General features: G+C 42.2%; 1 protein-coding gene across 3 annotated transcripts in view; it reads right to left on the bottom strand.

Annotated features, from left to right (window-relative positions):
- Positions 1–4,594: 4,594 nt before the first annotated feature.
- Positions 4,595–19,146, bottom strand: part of SLC6A16 (solute carrier family 6 member 16) — a 46,633-nt gene continuing 32,081 nt past the window's right edge. Inside the window, exons 9-14 of one of the 3 annotated variants that reach the window (XM_039335254.1) lie at positions 17,502–17,685; positions 14,431–14,632; positions 11,906–12,065; positions 11,567–11,729; positions 9,958–10,180; positions 4,595–8,397 (exon numbers count right to left, since the gene is read on the bottom strand). In XM_039335254.1, coding sequence (XP_039191188.1) covers positions 8,246–8,397; positions 9,958–10,180; positions 11,567–11,729; positions 11,906–12,065; positions 14,431–14,632; positions 17,502–17,685 — 1,084 coding nt within the window. In that variant the 3' untranslated portion in view covers positions 4,595–8,245. Of the gene's footprint in view, positions 8,398–9,836; positions 10,181–11,566; positions 11,730–11,905; positions 12,066–14,430; positions 14,633–17,501; positions 17,686–19,146 lie in introns of all 3 variants that reach the window. The other 2 variants (XR_005555741.1, XM_039335255.1) reach the window with 2 other exon arrangements.

Raw genomic sequence — 19,146 nt, 5'->3', positions numbered from 1 at the left:
ACATCCTCTTTTCTGGTTGCCGGCTTGAAGAGCCGGAGGGAATGGGGGGGGGGAATGTAACCGCGCAAACTTCCGTCAACTCATGCGCAGAACTGTTTTGTAGCCAAGGCATATAAGGGCAGAATCTCCCCCCCCCACTTCGTGGGTCACGTGATCCTGATACCGTCGCTCCTCTCTCAAGGAAGGGGCGAAAGTTAAAGAGATCGTGCGACGCGAAGTAAGGGATCGTGTGATGCGGAGGAGGCAAGGAGACCCCGCCCAGTTCGAAGACAGACTTTGGTTCCCCCGGCACTGCCAGTAGGGGGCAGCAAAATGAACTTCAATTTAAAAAAATGTTGGATTTGCTTCTGCGTAAACGTGCAAGCTTGCACTAAGATCGCTAAAAGCCAATCATGTGGAACTGGGTTCGCACACTACTGTACACCCCTTCAAAATAGAATTGGCTAATACAGTTGTGGCGAACCTATGGCATGGGTGCCACAGGTGGCACGCAGAGCCCTCTCTATTGGCAATCGCTTGTCGCCCGAGTCCTAGGCCTTAGCTGGATTTTATAAAACCTTTTTACTTTAGGCCTCCGCTGCCATGTGCAAAAAAAAAAAAAAGTTCAATCAATTTAAACTTCTGGTGGGAAAAAAAATCTCGCAAAGTTGGAAGTGATTGATTGAACTTTTTAGTCCCAACCAGTCTGCTGTTGCCACTGCAGCCACGCTTACCCAATGGGCCACGCCCACCCAGCACCCGATACATAAGTGGGTTTTGGGTTGCAGTTTGGGCACTCTGTCTCTAAAAGGTTTGCCATCACGGCTAGTAGCTTAATGGTTGCATGAAGTGCTGAGTTTTAAGAAATCTTCGATGAACAAAAAAAGGCAAGGCAAGGCAAAATCTTAATCAGTGAAACTGGGTATAATATAATAATAAAAAACTGGATATAATTTCAAATGCAGGAATGGGATTTTTAAAACAAAAATTGGCCTTCTAATCTTGTATTTAATTGTTGCTAATTTTAATCTTAATGCTTTAAATCAGTGGTTCTCAACCTGTGGGTCGGGACCCCATTTGGGGTCGACTGACCATTTCACGGGGGTCGCCAAACAATGCAGTCCACCATTTTTTCCCTTAGCTGTGCTACTCCCTTTTATTCTATTGGCTTTTGAAAGCCAATAGAATAGACTCTCTTGAATAGAGTCTAATTCTATTGGCTTTCAAAAGCCAATAGGAATTGTCCAGGCTGTCTCTGCCCTGCTGAGCCCGCCAAAAGCACCATTCTGCAAACGGTGCTGCACCAGTTGAGTAGTCCTCAACTTACGATCGGTTGGGGGTCGCAGCATTAAAAAGGTTGAGAACCACTGCTTTAAATGTTTGTATACTTATGCTTTTATTCTATCGTAAGTAGTCCAGAGTAACCCAGGACAATGAAATGGGCTGTATATGAATTTAATAAGAAACAAACAAACAAGTGGCAATGACAGCCAAATTGCTTGAGTTATTTAGCGTTTGGAAAAAATAGATTTGATTTTGTAAACCACTTAGAGAGGGCTGTAATGCACTGTGAAGCGGTATATAAGTCTAAGTGCTATTGCTATTGTGTGCCATCAAGTGCTGTTATGTGTCATTAGCAACCACGTAGATAACTTTTCTCCATCAGAACGAAGTAGTAGATACTCAAAGTTATTTCCTTTAGCTTAATAAAGCACTGGATCAAATAAAGCCAAATATTCTCTTTTTTTCAGTTTTAGGTACCCTAAAGTTGAATAATGTGTTACCCTTAATAGGGTATCAAGTATTATCAAAGATATACAACCCAAAGTTCTAGGGCTTTAAATGATCCTTAATAGTTTGCAGAGTTCTCCAAATACTAAAATTGTGTAATTTTAAATTGATAGTAAACATTCTAACATATCAACTATGGGGTTCTTGTTGCTTTCTGAGTTTGGTAGTTTGCTTGAAGATGTTTCATTATTGTACTAGGTGTAACACCAGGAAAACCCCCACTCTCTTGTAATGCTGATGTCACCTAGTTTGGTAATGAAATATCTACAAGAAAACCACCAAGCCTGAGAACACTCCAAAGTTCAACCCTGAGCTACAACTATTTTTTTTTAAATATATTTTAATTTTTTTTTAATTTTAACAAAAAGTACTTAAGACACACTTGTTTGGGAAAACAAACATTCCAAAATAAAAACATACATAAACAGCTCAACTTAGTACATTCACTGTCATCTCTCTATTTCCCTCAAATAACATAATAGATTTAAAATATTCCATTTCTAGTTTAAATTTCTATTACTACTAAACCTGTTTTAAAACTTTATCAATTTACAATTACCATAATCAAATATTGTTTTACATCAACAGATTATCACTTCAAGTATCTCTTCCAAATATACTCAAACTCTTAATCTCTCTCATCCCTCTTTTTATCACCAATCTCATTTATTTCATCTTCCAATAATAACTAACTTAATTAAAAAAACAATACCTAATTCATTTCAATTCATTACACAAACTTCAAATTCCATCCAATTATCATACCTTATCAAATCATATTATTATACACAAAAATCTCCTAATTAATTAAACACTTCAAAGTTCCAATCTAAAAAACTCAATGTTTTTTCAATTTCAATACATAATTTCCCTCAAAATCAATCTATTAAAATACATTCTTAGTCTCTTTAAACATAAATATACATATATATATGTATAATTATATATTTTTTATCCTTAATACAATCCATAAAGCCAAGTTTCTTTTTTTACTCCAAATTTAATTTTCATTATTTCTGTACTAGACAAATTTCCATAAAGCAAAAAGATCATCTAACTAAATTAAACACACATGTATATAATTGTATTTTTCTTACTTCTAAGTCTAAATCATTATCCTTAAAACATTCCATAAAATTTGTACCATGCAAATTTCCGCTGATGGAGGGAAAGCTAGCCGACGAGGAGAGAAATCTCTCCATGCGACTAGTGACGCTGCGAACCGGAAGCGGAAGTCAGCTACAACTATTTTCTTCTATCAGTACATATCAACTATGTTTTAATTTCAATTACATTAATTCAAATGCAGATTTTGTTCTTCCTCCATGCATACAGTATTACAAGTTTACACAACTGGAATAGGCTGCTGTCTTTTTTAAAATCCTTGTTTTTTTTTTTTTTTTTAAAAAAAACAGAAAATGCAGTCAAAGCAGCTCTTGTAAGGCATTGCCATTTTATTTTGACCATTTTCAAATACTCAAGAGATATAAGTTTAGCTACATGGAACTCAAATCATGTGTTACCTGAAATTTTAGGCTTCAGCATTAGCATTTTTTAAAAAGGTGATACTAGTACTTTTTAACATGGCAGTTTAGACCCTTTTTTCACCTCAGAAAAATTTTTTTTCTCCTTCTTAACCAAGCCATTTGATATTCAACAATTTGTGTTTTTGATGTTAAAAAGACAACTTATTCTGAAAGTTCTTGAATAAACTTGCTAGTTTTAAGAAAGATACAAACTCAGCTAAGAGAAATGAAACCCATAAATTTGCTACTTTTGGTATCTAGTTGTCTAGAATTAATGTTTTCCCTTCAAGTCTCACATAGAATAGTTTTAAGAAAAATAGAAATCCAGCTTAGAAAGGGTAACCCATAAATCCAGCTGGGTTTTACCTTTCTTAAAACTTTTAAGTATAAATGTTTTTTATTGTTCGATCACTTGCTTTCTAAAGGTTTGTGGCTCAGCGCAGGGGAGAGGGGTTGATTTTGTGTAAGCATTAGGTACACATGCACACATCTTCATTTGTGTGCAAGTGGGGCTGTGAGCACCAGTGTCCACCACTCACGTGACCTGGTTGCAAATAAGCCACAGTCCGTTAGTGAGCCACAGCCATCAGGTTGGGGACCCCTGCTCTAAAGTGTCACATATACAAAATGCACTTGTCATTTGTTTCTGTACCCCAGTAAAAAGACTTGACCATCCTTTAATACAGTGGTTCTCAACCTGTGGTTTGCGACCCCTTTGGGGGGGGTCGAACGACCCTTTCACAGGGGTTACCTAAGACCATGGGAAAACACATATTTCTGATGGTCTTAGGAACCGAGATACCGCTCCTTTATCCGTCTCTGCACGGCTTCAAGCTGGGGGCCATTGCAGCGCCGGATTCGTTTCCGTCGAGCATCTCCCAAGGGAGGCTGCGCTGCTTTGCAGCCCTTTCTGCGGAGGAGGCTGAACTAAGCTTTGCCGGCGTTGTCATCCTCTTGGCGCTCTCTCTCTCTCTCTGCCTGGGTGTGTCTCCAACCAGGCTGGGTGGAGCTGGCGGAATGGCCTTCCTGTGCCCCCTCCCCGGCCAGCTGGAGCCGGGCAGGCCGGTGACCTTTGGAAGTGAGGCGAGGACAGGCGAGGCGCGCTGAGCCCCGGGCGCGGTGGGTGAGTGGGCATCGGTGTGCGTTTGGAGAGCCCTTAGGGTTGGGGGTCACCACAATCTGAGGAACTGTATTAAAGGGTCGCGGCATTAGGAAGCTTGAGAACCACTGCTTTAATAAATGTTTTTTGCTTTGCCTGAATTAGATAGATAGATAGATGATAGATAGACAGACAGATAGACTTTTATTGTCATTTTTTACTGTGGGCACAATGGCACACATTAAAAATGAAATTTAATTGCTTGTTCTCAAAGTGTACGCATACATAACAACATTTAAACATTCTATATACAATATATGTATAGACCTACACCCTTACATATAAGTAACATATAAATAGTAATCACTGTCCATCTTGAATACATAATGGAAGGAGGAAGCTTTAGAGTTCAGAAAGTTAATACTGTATGGAACAAAACTGTGACTGAATCTGGATGTTCTGCTTTGGATACCACAGAGCCTCCTCCCAGAAGGTAACAAAGAAAACAGGTTGTGAAGAAGATGTGTCATGTCCCAGACAATCTTGCGAACCCCACTCAAACAATGCTTATGTACTATGTCCTGAATGGAAGGGAGGGAACTGCCAATAACCTTTTCAGCCATCCTCACCACTCTTCGCCTTCCTGTCTGAAGCAGTGATGCTTCCAAACTAGTCTGTGATGCTGTATGACAGAATGCTCTGGATTGTTCCTCTGTAGAAAGTGGAACATGTGTTTTTCTCATACGACACAGAAAATGCAGGCGCTGCTCCACCAGTCTCTCACTGTTTAGCGACCAAGCCAGCTTATTTGCTAACTGCACACCCAGGAATTTGATGCTGGTAACCATCTCCACAGGTGAATCATTAATGCACAGAGGAGCGTGGCTGTGCCTGCCTTTTCTGAAATCGACAATGATCTCTTTGGTTTTTCCAATGTTTAAAACTAGGCTGTTTTCCTTACACCAGTTCACCAAAACCTCAACTTCCTTGCGGTAAGCACTCTCACTGTCATCTTGAATAAGGCCCACTACTGTTGTATCATCTGCAAATTTCAGAATATAATTGGTGGCAAACCTAGCACAACAGTCATGGGTCAACAGGGTGAGCAGCAGTGGACTTAGGACGCAGCCCTGAGGAGAACCTGAAAATGGTGTTAGAAATGTATGTTCCAGCTCACACATACTGAGGCCTGTTAGTAAGAAAATCAAGAATCCAGTTGAACAAAGGAGTGTTTAAGCCTAAAGGGCCCAGTTTATCTACTAGATGCTGAAGAGTGATTGTGTTGAATGCTGAACTGAAGTCGACGAACAACAAACACACATGAGTATTTCTTTCCTCTAAGTGCTCCAAGCTCAGATGGAAAACAGAAAAAATAACATTCTCTGTAGAGCAATTTGGTCGGTAAGCAAACTGAAGCGGGTCAAACGCTGGTGGGAGCCTGGATACAATAATGTCATTTATCAGCTTCTCAAAGCATTTCATAATGATAGATGTCAGTGCAACCGGACAGTAATCATTGAGTCTGTAATTGTGGATTTCTTTTGGCACAGGCAAAATGAGGGCCGTCTTAAAATACGATGGGACCACTGCCTGCTGCAATGAGAGATTGAAAATATTACTTGATGATTTGAATTTCTGGTGATTCATACTTTCAAGTGGGCAAAGAAGGCCCTTTGCAAAGGTAAAAGTGTCTTTCTCAAATTCGGGGATCAAGTTCTTGTTAGTTCCATGCTGAACTTGGGCACCTGAGTTTCAAGGCAACAGGCACAATATGAAAAATACTATATTTTGAACCATTTGGGGTACAACATTTCATGGAATCTGATTCTGAGTGGGGAATTGGTGAATTCCAAAATCCTTGAAACAACCTATTTCACACTTTTGAACTTGTTATTTTTATACAGCCCTAGCTATAGTACAAAGAGTGACTGAGATGTCCTTAAGTTGCCCAATCAAATGAAATAAATTGTGACAGCTCTATCTATGTTTTTAAGTGCCCTAATCTGAGTAACGAAAATTCCCTAATTTGAACCTGACAACTTATCTTCATTGTCACTGTAGTTCTTTATCGTATGATAAAGAAGTTTAAATGAACCAAGACAGAAATCAGTTTCTCACTCTAAAATTTAATACAATGCAAGTATTTGTGCTAAGCAGCTTTTATTGAAGAGGAAGGGGGAAACAATTAAAAGTTTGTTTTCTTCTTTTAAGGCTCATTTATAGACCTTAAGTTCTATTCCCTCACAAGAAACTGACACCCATTACCAGAACAGTGGAGTTTTAATTACTTGCTTTGTTTTGCCCTGCATTAGGGAAGTCCTCAAAACAAAATTTAAACTCCAACATACAGTTCATTTATTGAAGTATTGAAAAAGTCCAGTAATTCCCCATAGAGAATATCAAAAAATAAGCAGCCTATTGATTACTTCTCTAAAGCTTTTAGCTCTTTGAGCTATAATCTCTGACAAAGTACTGAAAAAGTCCATTCTCGCCTTTATTTCTCACTGAGGTAGAATCTTACTGAAGTAAGACTGCGGTTCGCATTCTTGTTGATATTATGATCCATCCTCCCAGTGGATCCTACGGTTATGCAAAGAATAAACATACTATTAGCAGTATTTTGGTTATCAGTAGAGTTTTCAAACTGCACCACCATAACTGCTTACGCAGTCCTTGTGCAGGTTAAACAAGGAGCAAAACCTCCAATGTGTATTGACCACTTTGCTTTTCCAATTACTTTTAAATATTTGTGACAACCCTCTAAGAGATTCCACTGCATAGCCAGAGTAAGGTATTCCTCCCAGTCACCAGTATAACAGTTAGTCTTTAAAACAGTCTTTCTCAACCTCAACAACTTTTAAGAGGTGTGGACTTCAACTCCCAGAAGTCCCCAATCAGCATGGTTGGCTGGAGAATTCTGGGAATTGAAGTCCACACATCTTAACACTGCCCAAGTTGAAAAACACTGCTTGAGATGAAAGGAACATGAAAGAACATGGTGCCATCAGATGTCATTGGGTGGGTCCTTGCTCTTGAGGAGTTTAGTCTAAAGTGGATTTGGGGGAATAGGGAGGAACACATAACAGCGTGAGACATAGATGCTTTAGCAGAGTCAAATGCACCTTTTCTTCCTGGATCTCTCATTCTTTGTAGAGCACAACGACGATGCTGCTGCTGTCTGTTATATCGTCTCCAATTCTCAGGAATTCCCAGCTGTTTCTGCATTTTCCGAACTTGTATGACTTCTTTCAGTTGTTCTATGCTCTGGCTGATGTTGACTTTAATGATGTTTAGCCACCATATTTTTGGGTGGCCTCATTTCCTTTTACCACTGTTCATTGCAGAACATGGTGCCTTGAAATCCAATAACTGTAGTTCTCCAGTCAAGAGTTTGTCCGACCAATAGTTATAAAGATGCCTTCATGGAGAACAGAATAAGGTTCTTTGAAAGTTGTTCAAGGTATAAGGTGGCTCACTAAAGTGAAAAGAGTCCACTTAAATATATTTTATTCACAGGTCCTTTATCATTCCATTTACAGTTTTACTGTCCTCCAGCAGGTGTCTTTCAAGATGATATGGAATCGTTGTGTATCGTTCATTCACATTTATTGAAAAAGCAGGCTCCTATGACAAACTATCCATCTGGAAGATGGCTATGTTTTCCAAATGTCTTTTCTGTCCTTTCTCCTTATCAAACAAAGGGCAGATTTTTTAAAAAAGAATGGAATAATAGCGCAGTCTTCTTTTGTATTTTTTTAAAATGGGATGCAGTCCCCGATATGTCGGGCAGGTTAATTTATCCAAGTTCAATCCTGCACAACGTTTGAAGTTACAACTGTTTAGTGCCCTGTTAATTTTTAAAAGCACCAATCGTGTTACTATTTACTTTTTGATTCTTTCCAACCCAAAGGAATGCTGCAAAGAAATTATGTAAAGGGACCCAGGGCTTTATCTGTCTGTTCATCAGCAAAATAGGACCAAATTTGGTGTGGGAGAAGTCGTCTGTAAAAGAAAAGTCAAATTTGAAATGATCCAGATCGGGCCAGGATTAAATCCCCTCTATGTATCTCTATGAAAGAGGTAGCTGGACAGCAGCTTGGAATGTCGCCCACTGATCTAAGCCCCGTTTCCTCTTAGTCACATGACCCACAGAAGGGCTAAAAAAAGAATTCTGGAAACCCTTTTCTCATGCTTTTCCTACTTGGTTTAAAAATAAGCACTAGCAAAATAGGCCGCTTAAATGAGAACATTACAGCAGTCTAGTTTCCATTTTAAATTATTTTCCCCCTCTCAGTCCCATCTTAACCTTAAAAAATATACTGTACACTGTGATCATATAGATTCTATACATTTAAGAATGGGTAATCAGGCTGTAACGAATAAGTGCTTAGCATTAAGTACTTGATTTTGTTTTGCTTGGAATTCCCTCCCTACCAACAGCCGCTTCGGTGCCACCCCACTATTACGGGTGGAATAGGATTGGACAAGCATGACTCTGAGAATGTTGAAAATTAAGAAGCTTGTAGCTTCCACCGGAAGAGCCATCATGGTTTAGCTCCAGAAGCCTTGGACTTGGCGTCGGCCTCTGAAGTCACTATTGTGAGTCTCTCCTTTTAGATCCGAGTAACCTTCCTCTCGTTCTAGGGGCAGGACTGCGAGACCAAAGAAATATTCTTTGCTTATTAAGGCTGTCAAAGGCTGCAAATGCAGCAGCAATCAGGTGGAGCAGTGGTGGCGAACCTATGGCACATGTGCCAGAAAGGGCCTGCAGATCCCCTTCTATGGGCATATGTGTCGCTGCCCCAGCCCCGCCTGCCCCTTCAGCCCCCTCCTCACCAGCAGCTCCCCTGGAAGAGAGTCGCCCCTGGGCACGACCCGCATGGAGCAGTGCAGCCAAGGACATGGTAGCTGTGGGCTGTGGAGGTGGTAGGTGGCCCTGCAGGTGGGTGGAGCAGGGGGCGGAGCAGGCAGAGCGGGGGCAGGCAGGGCGGGTTTTGGTTTTGGTATCTAAAAGGTTTGCCATCACTGAGGTGGAGAATTGCACATTTTATACAGGTAGTTCCCGTTTAACGATTGGCCACTTAACAACCATTCAGAGTTACGATGGACTTCAAAATAGATGCTTAACGACTGCTCAAAGTTATGATGGACTTCAGAAAAGCTATTTGTGGCACGTCCGCAAAGTCATGACTGCCGCACCCTACTGTGGTCACATAATTGCATTTTGGGTGCTTGGCAACTGGCTCACTTTTACAATCGGTTGCAGAGTCCTGCGGTCACATGACCATAATTTGCAACATTTTTTGCCATTTTCCAGCAGAAAATGGCAAAAAATGTCTGTTGGAAATGCTGGATTTGCTTAATGACTCCCTGATTCACTTAGTAATTGTGGCTGACTCACATTATGACTGTTGTAAAACAGTAATAGCAAGTTTAGTCACCTGGTGCCTTGGCTTATGACCAAAATTCTAGGCTCCACTGTGGTTGTAAGTTGAGAACTACCTGTACATCACCCATTCTATTCCTGCCCTTCTTCTGCTGGCACAAGAAAGTAACCATTGCCTGGGGGATCGAGTTCAAGATCAGCCGGACTTTCTTTTTCTTGCGCCCTGTCTTCCTCGTCGGTGGGTACAGGTATCTGGCCAGAGTTGTGGCTGTGTTGGGAAAACCTTTCCAGCAAGAGCTGTCTAAGAAACATGACTGGAATGGGTAGAGCAGCCACAACAATCAGGCTAATGAGAAGGCCCAAGGCCCATGGTGGGTATTCCAGCTGCTCCTCCTCTGCCTAGAAAGGAAAAGGAGAGGGGAAATTTTAGATGCTTCTCACTTTTACATCAGGTCTCCCCAGACTGTTTTTCTTAGGAAACTTCTGGGTCTTCCTCCCTGTGTTGGATTTGCTTCGATGTACCTGGAACTGGTACATGCATTTGACTGAACCATGCATTTGTTCAGTTGAATGCATGGCATGGATTAACACCTTCACATGGTGGTTTCGGGTGCTCTTTTTGGCAGCCCCTGATAGCTACCTCTCCCTGGTGTTTGCTAATTCTCATACTTCTCATTGGGAGAGGGAGCTGACGAAGAAACTCCACTTTCTAGGTTTTACGGGGAATGCTCTGGGATATTAGGATCTCAAGGACGCCCAGTTTAGGGTAATCCAACAGCTTGTGGACATAGATTTGCAATACTTAAGAGCCAGACCCAACAAAACCTGCTCCCCTTTGATCTTTAGCCATTCTAATAATTATGGATTGAGGATGGCTTCATATTTCTATACTCTAACCATCCCCAAGTATAGAAGAGTCTTTTCCCTAGCCCGTTTCAATGTCTTGCCCTCAGCATTACTCGATGGGCGATTCAAGAGGCTCCTGTTTAGTGACCGATTATGCCCCTGTGATAGGGCTGAAGTTGAAACTGTGGAGCATGTCTTATCGTACCGCCCTATGTATAACACAGCCATAATTAAATTACTGTCTCTTCTTGGAATTGATCCCTCTGGTTCTAATGTTAGTAATTTGGTCTTATACTGTCTAAGAGGGGATGGCTCCTCCTATATTACTTCTCAGGTTTCTAAATTTCTCTTAAGAGCTGTAACTATTAGAGGAGAACATTGTAATTCCCCTTAGCCAAGGCTTCTGGTGTTAATTGTTTGTGATTATATTTTTCTTGTGTTTTCTTTTGTTGCACTTGTATTTTGGTCTGTGACCGCAAAATAAAAAATTATTATTATTATTACATCAAGCCTCTTCTTTACATTCACTGGTTGCCTCAGGAAGAGAATTCAGTGGAAAAAAGCTCTTTTCCACATGCTACTTCAGAGGTAAGCCATAATATGATGCATTTATTTGGGCTTAACAGTCTGAACACTTGCATTTTTAAAATTCTAACCCACGGTTAAGGCTAAGTGCATTGTGTGAACCCACCCTTTAAATCAAGAGGTCCCCAACCCCTGGGCCGCGGCCCAGTACCGGCCTGTGGGCCATTTGGAACCGGTCCGTGGAAATGACAGGCGAGTGCATGCCCACAGCTCCATTTGTACAAGCAGCGGGCACACATGCCTAGATGTCACATGTACACATGTCCCTACATTTCATTTTTTTGTTTTGTTTTCAAACAGAAGACAAGCATGCCAACTGCAATGCATGAAAAACAAGAGTAGATAAATTCTTACCTTTTCTCTGTTCCAGGCGGTGTAGGTGGGGCGCTTCATGAGCAAGTACACCAAACTCGCTAGCAACAGGCACAACATTGCTGCCAGACTCACAAAGCGCCACATGTAGCTGTAGATTTTCCACGGCCGCCAGCCCAGCATGCTTTCTATGTCATCCAAGAACCTGCAGGAAGAGAAACATAAATGCAAAAGTAGTAGATAGCTGGATGGCGGAAACAAGATTGTTTGCACAAAGGTTACACAAAAATTACGATTAAACCCTACCTACCTTTCTTCAATCTCCCAAGACACAAACAAACTGGAAACAGGCAGAGATAGGAGGGAAGATAAGAGAATTACCTGTCAGCTCCATAGATCCAAGCTATGGCAAAAGCTTCGCCGGCTACAACAATAAGCAGGGGCAAAGTGGCTGAATAGTCATCAAACATAGTCACAAAATAGTTTCCTGAGCCCTGAACAAAAACCAAGCCCAGCAGGAATCCAATCATACAGCACACGACTGTAGGGAGAGAAACAGAAAACACAGTGGCATGAATGGATACCAGTCAGAACTTCTGAATCAATACATTCAATGAGAAATGCCATCAATATTTTTATTTGGCATCACCGGCATAATCAGAGGACTAAAAGAGGCCTCTGGATGCCAATAACCAGCATAAGATACAGGTGGCAGCATTTTTAAAAATAGGAGATGCCATCTCGATCACAGCTAAGAGTAATGTAGGAATGTAACCATTATTTTAATGGCCTATCATGGGGGTCCCCAACCCCTGGTCCGTGGACCAGTACTGGGCCGCAGCATGCCAGCAACCGGTCCGCACAAACAAGCAAAGCCCCATCTGTAGGATGCAGGCAGCACACAAAACCAAGCACTCTCCGGTCCATGGAAAAACCTTTCTACATGGAACTGGTCCCTGGTGCCCAAAAGGTTGGGGACCTCTGGCCTATCAAATATCTACAGCCAGTATATCTCCATCAGGGTCCCTGTTTCAAACAGAGATGTGAGCAAAATGCAAGCTGGCCGAGCTCAGCTACTTTGCTGCACTCTTCTGCAGCTGTTTCTCTGCTGTTGCAGCATAATGGCAGAAGAACTGCAATCCAAAAGAGCTATAGGACCTGGATGAGGTTGACATTTAGGGACAACATGCAGTTGCTTGTTTGTTTAGGCCAGGGGTAAGCAACCTTGTCTCTTTTATGACTCGTGGACTTCAGCTCCCAGAATTCCTGAGCCAGCATGACTCAGCTTGGAAATCTCCCTTTCCCCTCAGCATGGCTGGCTCAGGAATTCTGGGAGTTGAATTCCACGAATCATAAAAAAGCCACGGTTGCCTATCCCTAGTCTAGGCCTAGGTGTGGGACAACTGTTGGTGCTATAAGCCAGAATGGAGAAGACCCTTTGAGATCTCTTGCCCAAGATCCACAAAACATGGAACCAGTCCATATGGAACTGAAGGCCAGACTAGGAGCTCCACAATTGTGTACAGACAATCCTTAACTTACATTTGTTTAGCAACTATAAGAAGTTACAACAGCTTTGAAAAAAAGTGTCTTATGACCGATCCTTGCACTTACGACCATGGTAGCGTCCTCACAGTCATATGTTTTAAATTTGAGCACTTGACAACCAGCATGTATTGATGATGGCTGCGGTGTGCCACGGTCCCACGATCAGCATTTGCAACCTTCCTACCCACCTTCTGACTAGCAAAGTCAGATCTGCTTAACAACTGTGTGATTCACTGAACAACTGCAGTGATTTGCTTAACAAATAGTGGGGAAAAAAGATCCTAAAATTGGACACAACTCACAAGAAGTGCCTTGCTTAGCAACAGAAATTCTGATCCCAAATATGGTCATAACCTGAGGATTACCTGTATGTTAACATTGGAAAAAGCCCAAAATGATGTTCTTTCTCCTGAAAAGTTTTAAAGGGAAAATTCCAATTTCATGGATTTAATATGAAATATACTTGAAGCGTTTGCTGTAAAAGGAACAATGCTTTGTTCTTTGCTTCATTGTGATGGGGAATTTGCATGTCACCTTTTGTTCCTTCAATAACAGGTATCTGCGTGGGTATGGATGCGCCAACCTTCCCTGGTGTCTTGCAGAGCAGAGCACCAGATTGATTTTAAAATGCATTCATTCTCCTCTGCGCTTTGACGTTGGGAAGTAGTAGCATCCAAATTCTGACCTGGCCATCTGAAGTGGCCCCATCAACAATCAACACCATTGGCATCCCATTTTAAATGCAGCCTCTTCTTCCTGGAATCTGAAATCCTATCACAGTGATGGCGAATCTTTTAGATACCAAGTGCCCCCAAACTACCCTGCCTGCCCCCGCTCCACCCCCTGCCCCGTCCACCTGCAAGGCCACCTACTGCCTCCACAGCCCGCCACAGATCACCCAGGTCGCCCTGCAGTGCCATGGTGGCCACACTCTCCGCCTGCGCCCCGCAGCATCATCTGCGTGGGACGGGACGTGAGGGCAGAGTCTTATCCCTGCTGCCTGGTACCATGTCCTTTGCTGCACTGCTCTATGCGGGTCGTGCCCAGGGGCGACTCTCCTCCAGGGGAGCTGCTGGTGAGGGGGCCGTGGGGGAAGGCAGGGCTGGGGAGACAGCATGCGTGCCCACAGAGAGGGCTCTGCATGCTGCCTCTGGCACACATGCCATAGGTTCGCCACCACTGTCCTATCACTTTATTTTGCAGAATATTTTAAATCCTACCACCTGTTTAGCAGCCCATATTCTGCAGAGTCCAAAGCACTGCAATTTAAAATCCTAGCCCTTGTGGCATATATTAATGCAGCCATGAGTTCTGGTCTTGCCCCAGGTGAAGAAAGAAAGACTGCCCCTTTCTGGTACCTGTGAAGAGCGTCCGCCGACGGTGAAGACTGTGGAAGTTGTCCAATAAAGGAGTGATGATTCCTTGCATGTTCCCTAACATGGTGCTTAGCCCTAAATTGAGCAGCATAAAAAAGAACAGTATAGACCAGAAAGGGGCTGTTGGAAACAGGGTCATAGCTTCTGTGAAGGTGATGAAGGCCAGCCCTGTCCCTTCCACACCCTGAGGGAGAAAGAGAGAGAAACATTGACAATAGGAGCTATAGCAAATGTCAAATTTAAAGCAGATGGAAAACTTTTAATAGAGTCCGTTCCCCCAAGTCTGCTGATGATGTTACCTAGTTTGGTAACTAAATGTTCAGAAACTACCGTATTTTCCGGCATATAAGACGACTTTCTAAACCATGAAAATCTTCTCAAAAGTCGGGGGTCGTCTTATACGCAGGAAAATATGGGTACTTCGAAAGAGTATATGCGACTCAACGATCAGAACCGAGTATAGTTCGAATACAAGCTATAAAATGAAATGATCACCCTTAAAAATGCTACTCCAGGAAGCATATGGTATGCTTGGAATTGTAGTCGGATTTCTGAATAAGAAACAGTCTCGGTGGGGCCATGGGATGTCGGGAATTGTAGTCGACCTTCGGTCTTGGTCGATGTCCTCGGCAGCAAAAGCCGGGCCATGGCGGCTGCGGGCAACTCTAGCGGGCAGTCCAAGGTGGCGCCCAGCGTAGATTTTGATCATAGCTGCTCCGACAGCGTCGAATACCTGACTTTGAACTTCGGGCCTTTTGAGACGGTGCACCGGTGGCGCCGCCTCCCGCCCTGCGATGAGTTCGTCGGGGCTCAGTGAGGCGTCTCTGGGATCTGCGGGGGGCTCGGCTTGGTGTGGGGCTGAACAGTGTGTAGGAGCCACCGGCGAAATGCCAGACCGGAGGGCGGTTTAGGGAAGGGATGTAAACCAAGGTCGTCTTCTCTTTTCTTTCCAGCCGTAGCAAGCACACGGTGGTCGCTTATCAAGATGCCATCTACGTCTTTGGTGGGGATAACGGGTGAATCTCCTTACGTTCCTCCCTTTGGTTGTAGCCCATCCTGTCCCCCCCGGCAAAACAAATGCTGGCTCCTTTTGCGCTTCCCCGCTCCCTAACATGGCTCACTTTAATAAGAGCACACATAGTTTTTCCCAGACGAAGTTTTCTAAAGATGAGGATGCAGAGATTGTGATGGGAGTAAGAAGGATTATTTAGGAAATAATGTCCATTATGCAATTCTTACCATGAGAAAGAAAAGAAAGAAGCAAAGGAAACTAGAATGTTTACAGTGATGGAGTTTCCTCTTAAATATTGCCTGTCGTGAAAATATTGCTAGGCAGAGCACTTTCTTTTCTCACTGCATATTAAAAAAAAAGCGTGGGCATAAAAAGGCAAACTGGACTTGAGTAGTTTGCAAGATATTTCTAACCACTTAAAACTGGGATGGGAATCTTTGGATCCTCTGGCGACAGAATCCCAAAGGATTTCATGAGGCAACTGGACTTTCTTGTTTTTCTTTGAAGACCTGGATGACTGAGAATCTCCATAGACATCTGGGTGCAGAGGTTTCTCTCCCCTGTTTGAGATGTGTTAGCTCTATTTAGTCTGCTCCATGACTTTCTCTTTAGGAAAACACTTAAGGGGCCAAAGACAGTGATGATCGCCTTGGAATGCCTAACTCTCCTCCCTTGAAGAGTGCCATGAGTACCAAAAGTAATGAATACAACTATAAGCCTCCCGGCTTTTCCTTCCCCCTTCCCCCCAATCTTTCTCCCCAAGAAAAGACTGGGATAAACCATCTCATGTGACTCTATGCAGCTTGCAGTAAAATACATAAAATGCACAATATAAAAATAAACCAGTCATCCACACAGCCACTAGCAGGCTCTATCATGCCCAGGGCCCAGGTTTTAGGCACAGGAACCAAGTTTTCAAGGTCTTGAAAAAATATGAATATAATTCAACTGAGTGGAGATTGTGATCATATCCAATATATCAATGTAATATGTAAGCTAAAAATTGTGACAGGAATATCCAAGAGTCAATCTAGTAGAATATGAACAGTCTATTTGTCTGAATTTCCACTTAAATTGGAAATGTCTCCATTCAACATGACAGTAATAGATCTTTAGCTAGAATATATATATTGTTTCAGAAAATGCATGCTTAAGGATTTACCAACATATCGTATTTTCCGGCGTATAACATGACTTTCTAAACCATGAAAATCTTCTCAAAAGTTGGGGGTCTTCTTATACGCTCAGTCGTTTTATACGCTGGAAAATACGGTATATTGAAACAAGTGCGGAGAGCAAACCACTGCTAGAGTCTTCCCCAATCTGGATCTCTTCCAGATGTGAGGACTTCAAGTTTAAGACTTCCCCAGCCATCATTCCTCTAATTCAGGGGTAGGCAACCTTGGCTCTTTTATGACTCGTGGACTTCAATTCCCAGAATTCCTGAGCCAGCATGGCTGACTCAGGAATTCTGGGAGTTGAAGTCCACGAGTCATAAAAGAGACAAGGTTGCCTATCCCTACTCTAGTTACACATCCAGAAGACACCCAATAGAGCAGGGGTCTTCAAACTTGGCCCTTTTATGACTCGTGGACTTCAACTCCTAGAATTCCTCAGCCAGGCATGCCTGGCTGAGGAATTCTGGGACCTGAAGTCCACAAGTCATAAAAGGGCCAAGTTTGAAAACCCCTGCGATAGGGCATCTGTAGAATTCTGAGAGTTGAAGTCCACAGATCTTAAATTTACTAAGGCTGAGAAACACTGTACTAAACCAAAAGGTTATGCTTTAACTGGCAAGTCATAATAAATGCAGGGCCATGTCTGCTCAATAGCTTGATTTCTTTTTACCCCAAATGCAGCTGTTTGCTTCTTGGGATTGATTTCAGCCCATGACTGGGTGCACACACATCATTCTAATCCATAACCTTGCTATTTTGGTTTTGGTGAACTCAGCCACTGGGTTTTATAAATCTTCGTTAACGGTTTGGCATGATCTATAGTTAGCTGGATTTGTGAATCCAGCCCTTGCCTATCCATTCACCTTATTCATTTCATCTTCTACACGACAGTCACCAACTTTCCACTTCTGCAATTGTTTCTTTGTTTCATCCCATTCATCCTGATACCAACTGCTGTATTGAGCAGGTGAAAATTGAGACAGGTTTGCAGGAAGTACATCTAAAAAGGAACCATTCTTCACTAGATCGGTCAAAAGATTTGCATTTCTGTGAAACAAAACATATAGCACATGTAGAAAGATTAGAAAACATCTGAACTCTCAAACAGAATATAAAAACCCAAACTCAGCGACCTGGAAGACATTAGACAAAGTTTGGGCAACCAAGGCTTGGAGGCAACATTGGAATTTCAAGAATAAGTTGGGTGACAATGCTGGAGTTTGAGGTCCAACACATCTGGAGAGTTCCAGGTAGAATTTAAACTGTTGCAAATTAATTGGTGGAGTGGTTAGAATACAGTATTGCAGGCTAACTCTGCCCACAGCCAGGAGTTTGACTCAGCCTTCTTTCGAGGTTGGTAAAATGAAGACCCAGATTGTTGCGGGCAATATGCTGACTCTGTAAAACTGCTTAGAGAGGGCTATAAAGCATTATGGAACAGTACTGTATAAGTCTAAGTCAGGGATCTTCAAACTTGGCCCTTTTATAATTTGTGGACTTCAACTCCCAGAATTCCTCAGTCAGGCATGCTGGCTAAGAAATTCTGGGAATTGAAGTCCACAAGTCATAAAAGGGTCAAGTTTGAAGACACCTGGTCTAAGTGCTATTGCTATTTTTATGACCATATGCTTACCTACAATAAACAATTAATATACACCAATGTGTTTTATGGACTAGTCACTGACTCTACTAAGGAATGTCCAATAAGAAATGAAAAAGTATGGTCAGAAGTAACCATAATAATAATAATCTGCCAGTCTATCTCACCTCCTTTACATGGATGATCTGAAGCTGTATGGAAAAACACCATCTGAAATAGAATTGCTGCTCAACAGTTTGCATAAACTGCCAAGATGATGCAATGGAGTTTGGACTGAACAAATGTGTCACTCTTACCATCAGCAAGGAAAAATAGTGAAACGTGAAAGAATCAAGAAGCTCTATGGAAATAACATCAAGAGTCTGGATGAAGATCACTATACTTGGTTATCCTTCAAGCTGATACCATGAAGCACATTGGAGTCAAGAAGGTTAAACATGAATACATCAAGAGAGTGAAGACCTTAAAGTCCAAACTTAGTGGAGGAAATACCATCAAGACAATCAACCCCTGGGCAACTCCAGTCATTAGATACACAGCTGTAATAATGGACTGGACTCAAGCAGAACTAAAAGTTCTGGCTAGAAAGACCAGAAAAATAATAACAATGAATCATGCCCTTCATTCTCACAGTGATGTTGACTACTTTGCTAGGAGCAATTATCACCAGACAACTGAAGAAGAGAAAAAGGCAAGAGTATTTGAAGGACAGTGAAGAAGATATTGAAGCTAGTACAACATGAAGGTTTGCTGAATACCAAAGATCAAACTGGCCTATAAGAAAGACCTGATGAAGAATAGAAAAGAGACTTTGAAAGGCAAAGTATTACATGGCCAGTAGACAAAAAACACAGCAGGCAAAGGAGATAACCTGGTAATGACTAAGAGCAGGAAAGTTGAAGAAACGG

This window comes from Crotalus tigris, unplaced genomic scaffold (genome assembly GCF_016545835.1).
Source record: "Crotalus tigris isolate CLP2741 ecotype Arizona unplaced genomic scaffold, ASM1654583v1 scf7180000017639.5415321, whole genome shotgun sequence".
Taxonomy (NCBI): Eukaryota; Metazoa; Chordata; class Lepidosauria; order Squamata; family Viperidae; genus Crotalus; species Crotalus tigris.
This window is presented reverse-complemented; position numbering and strand designations above follow the sequence as displayed.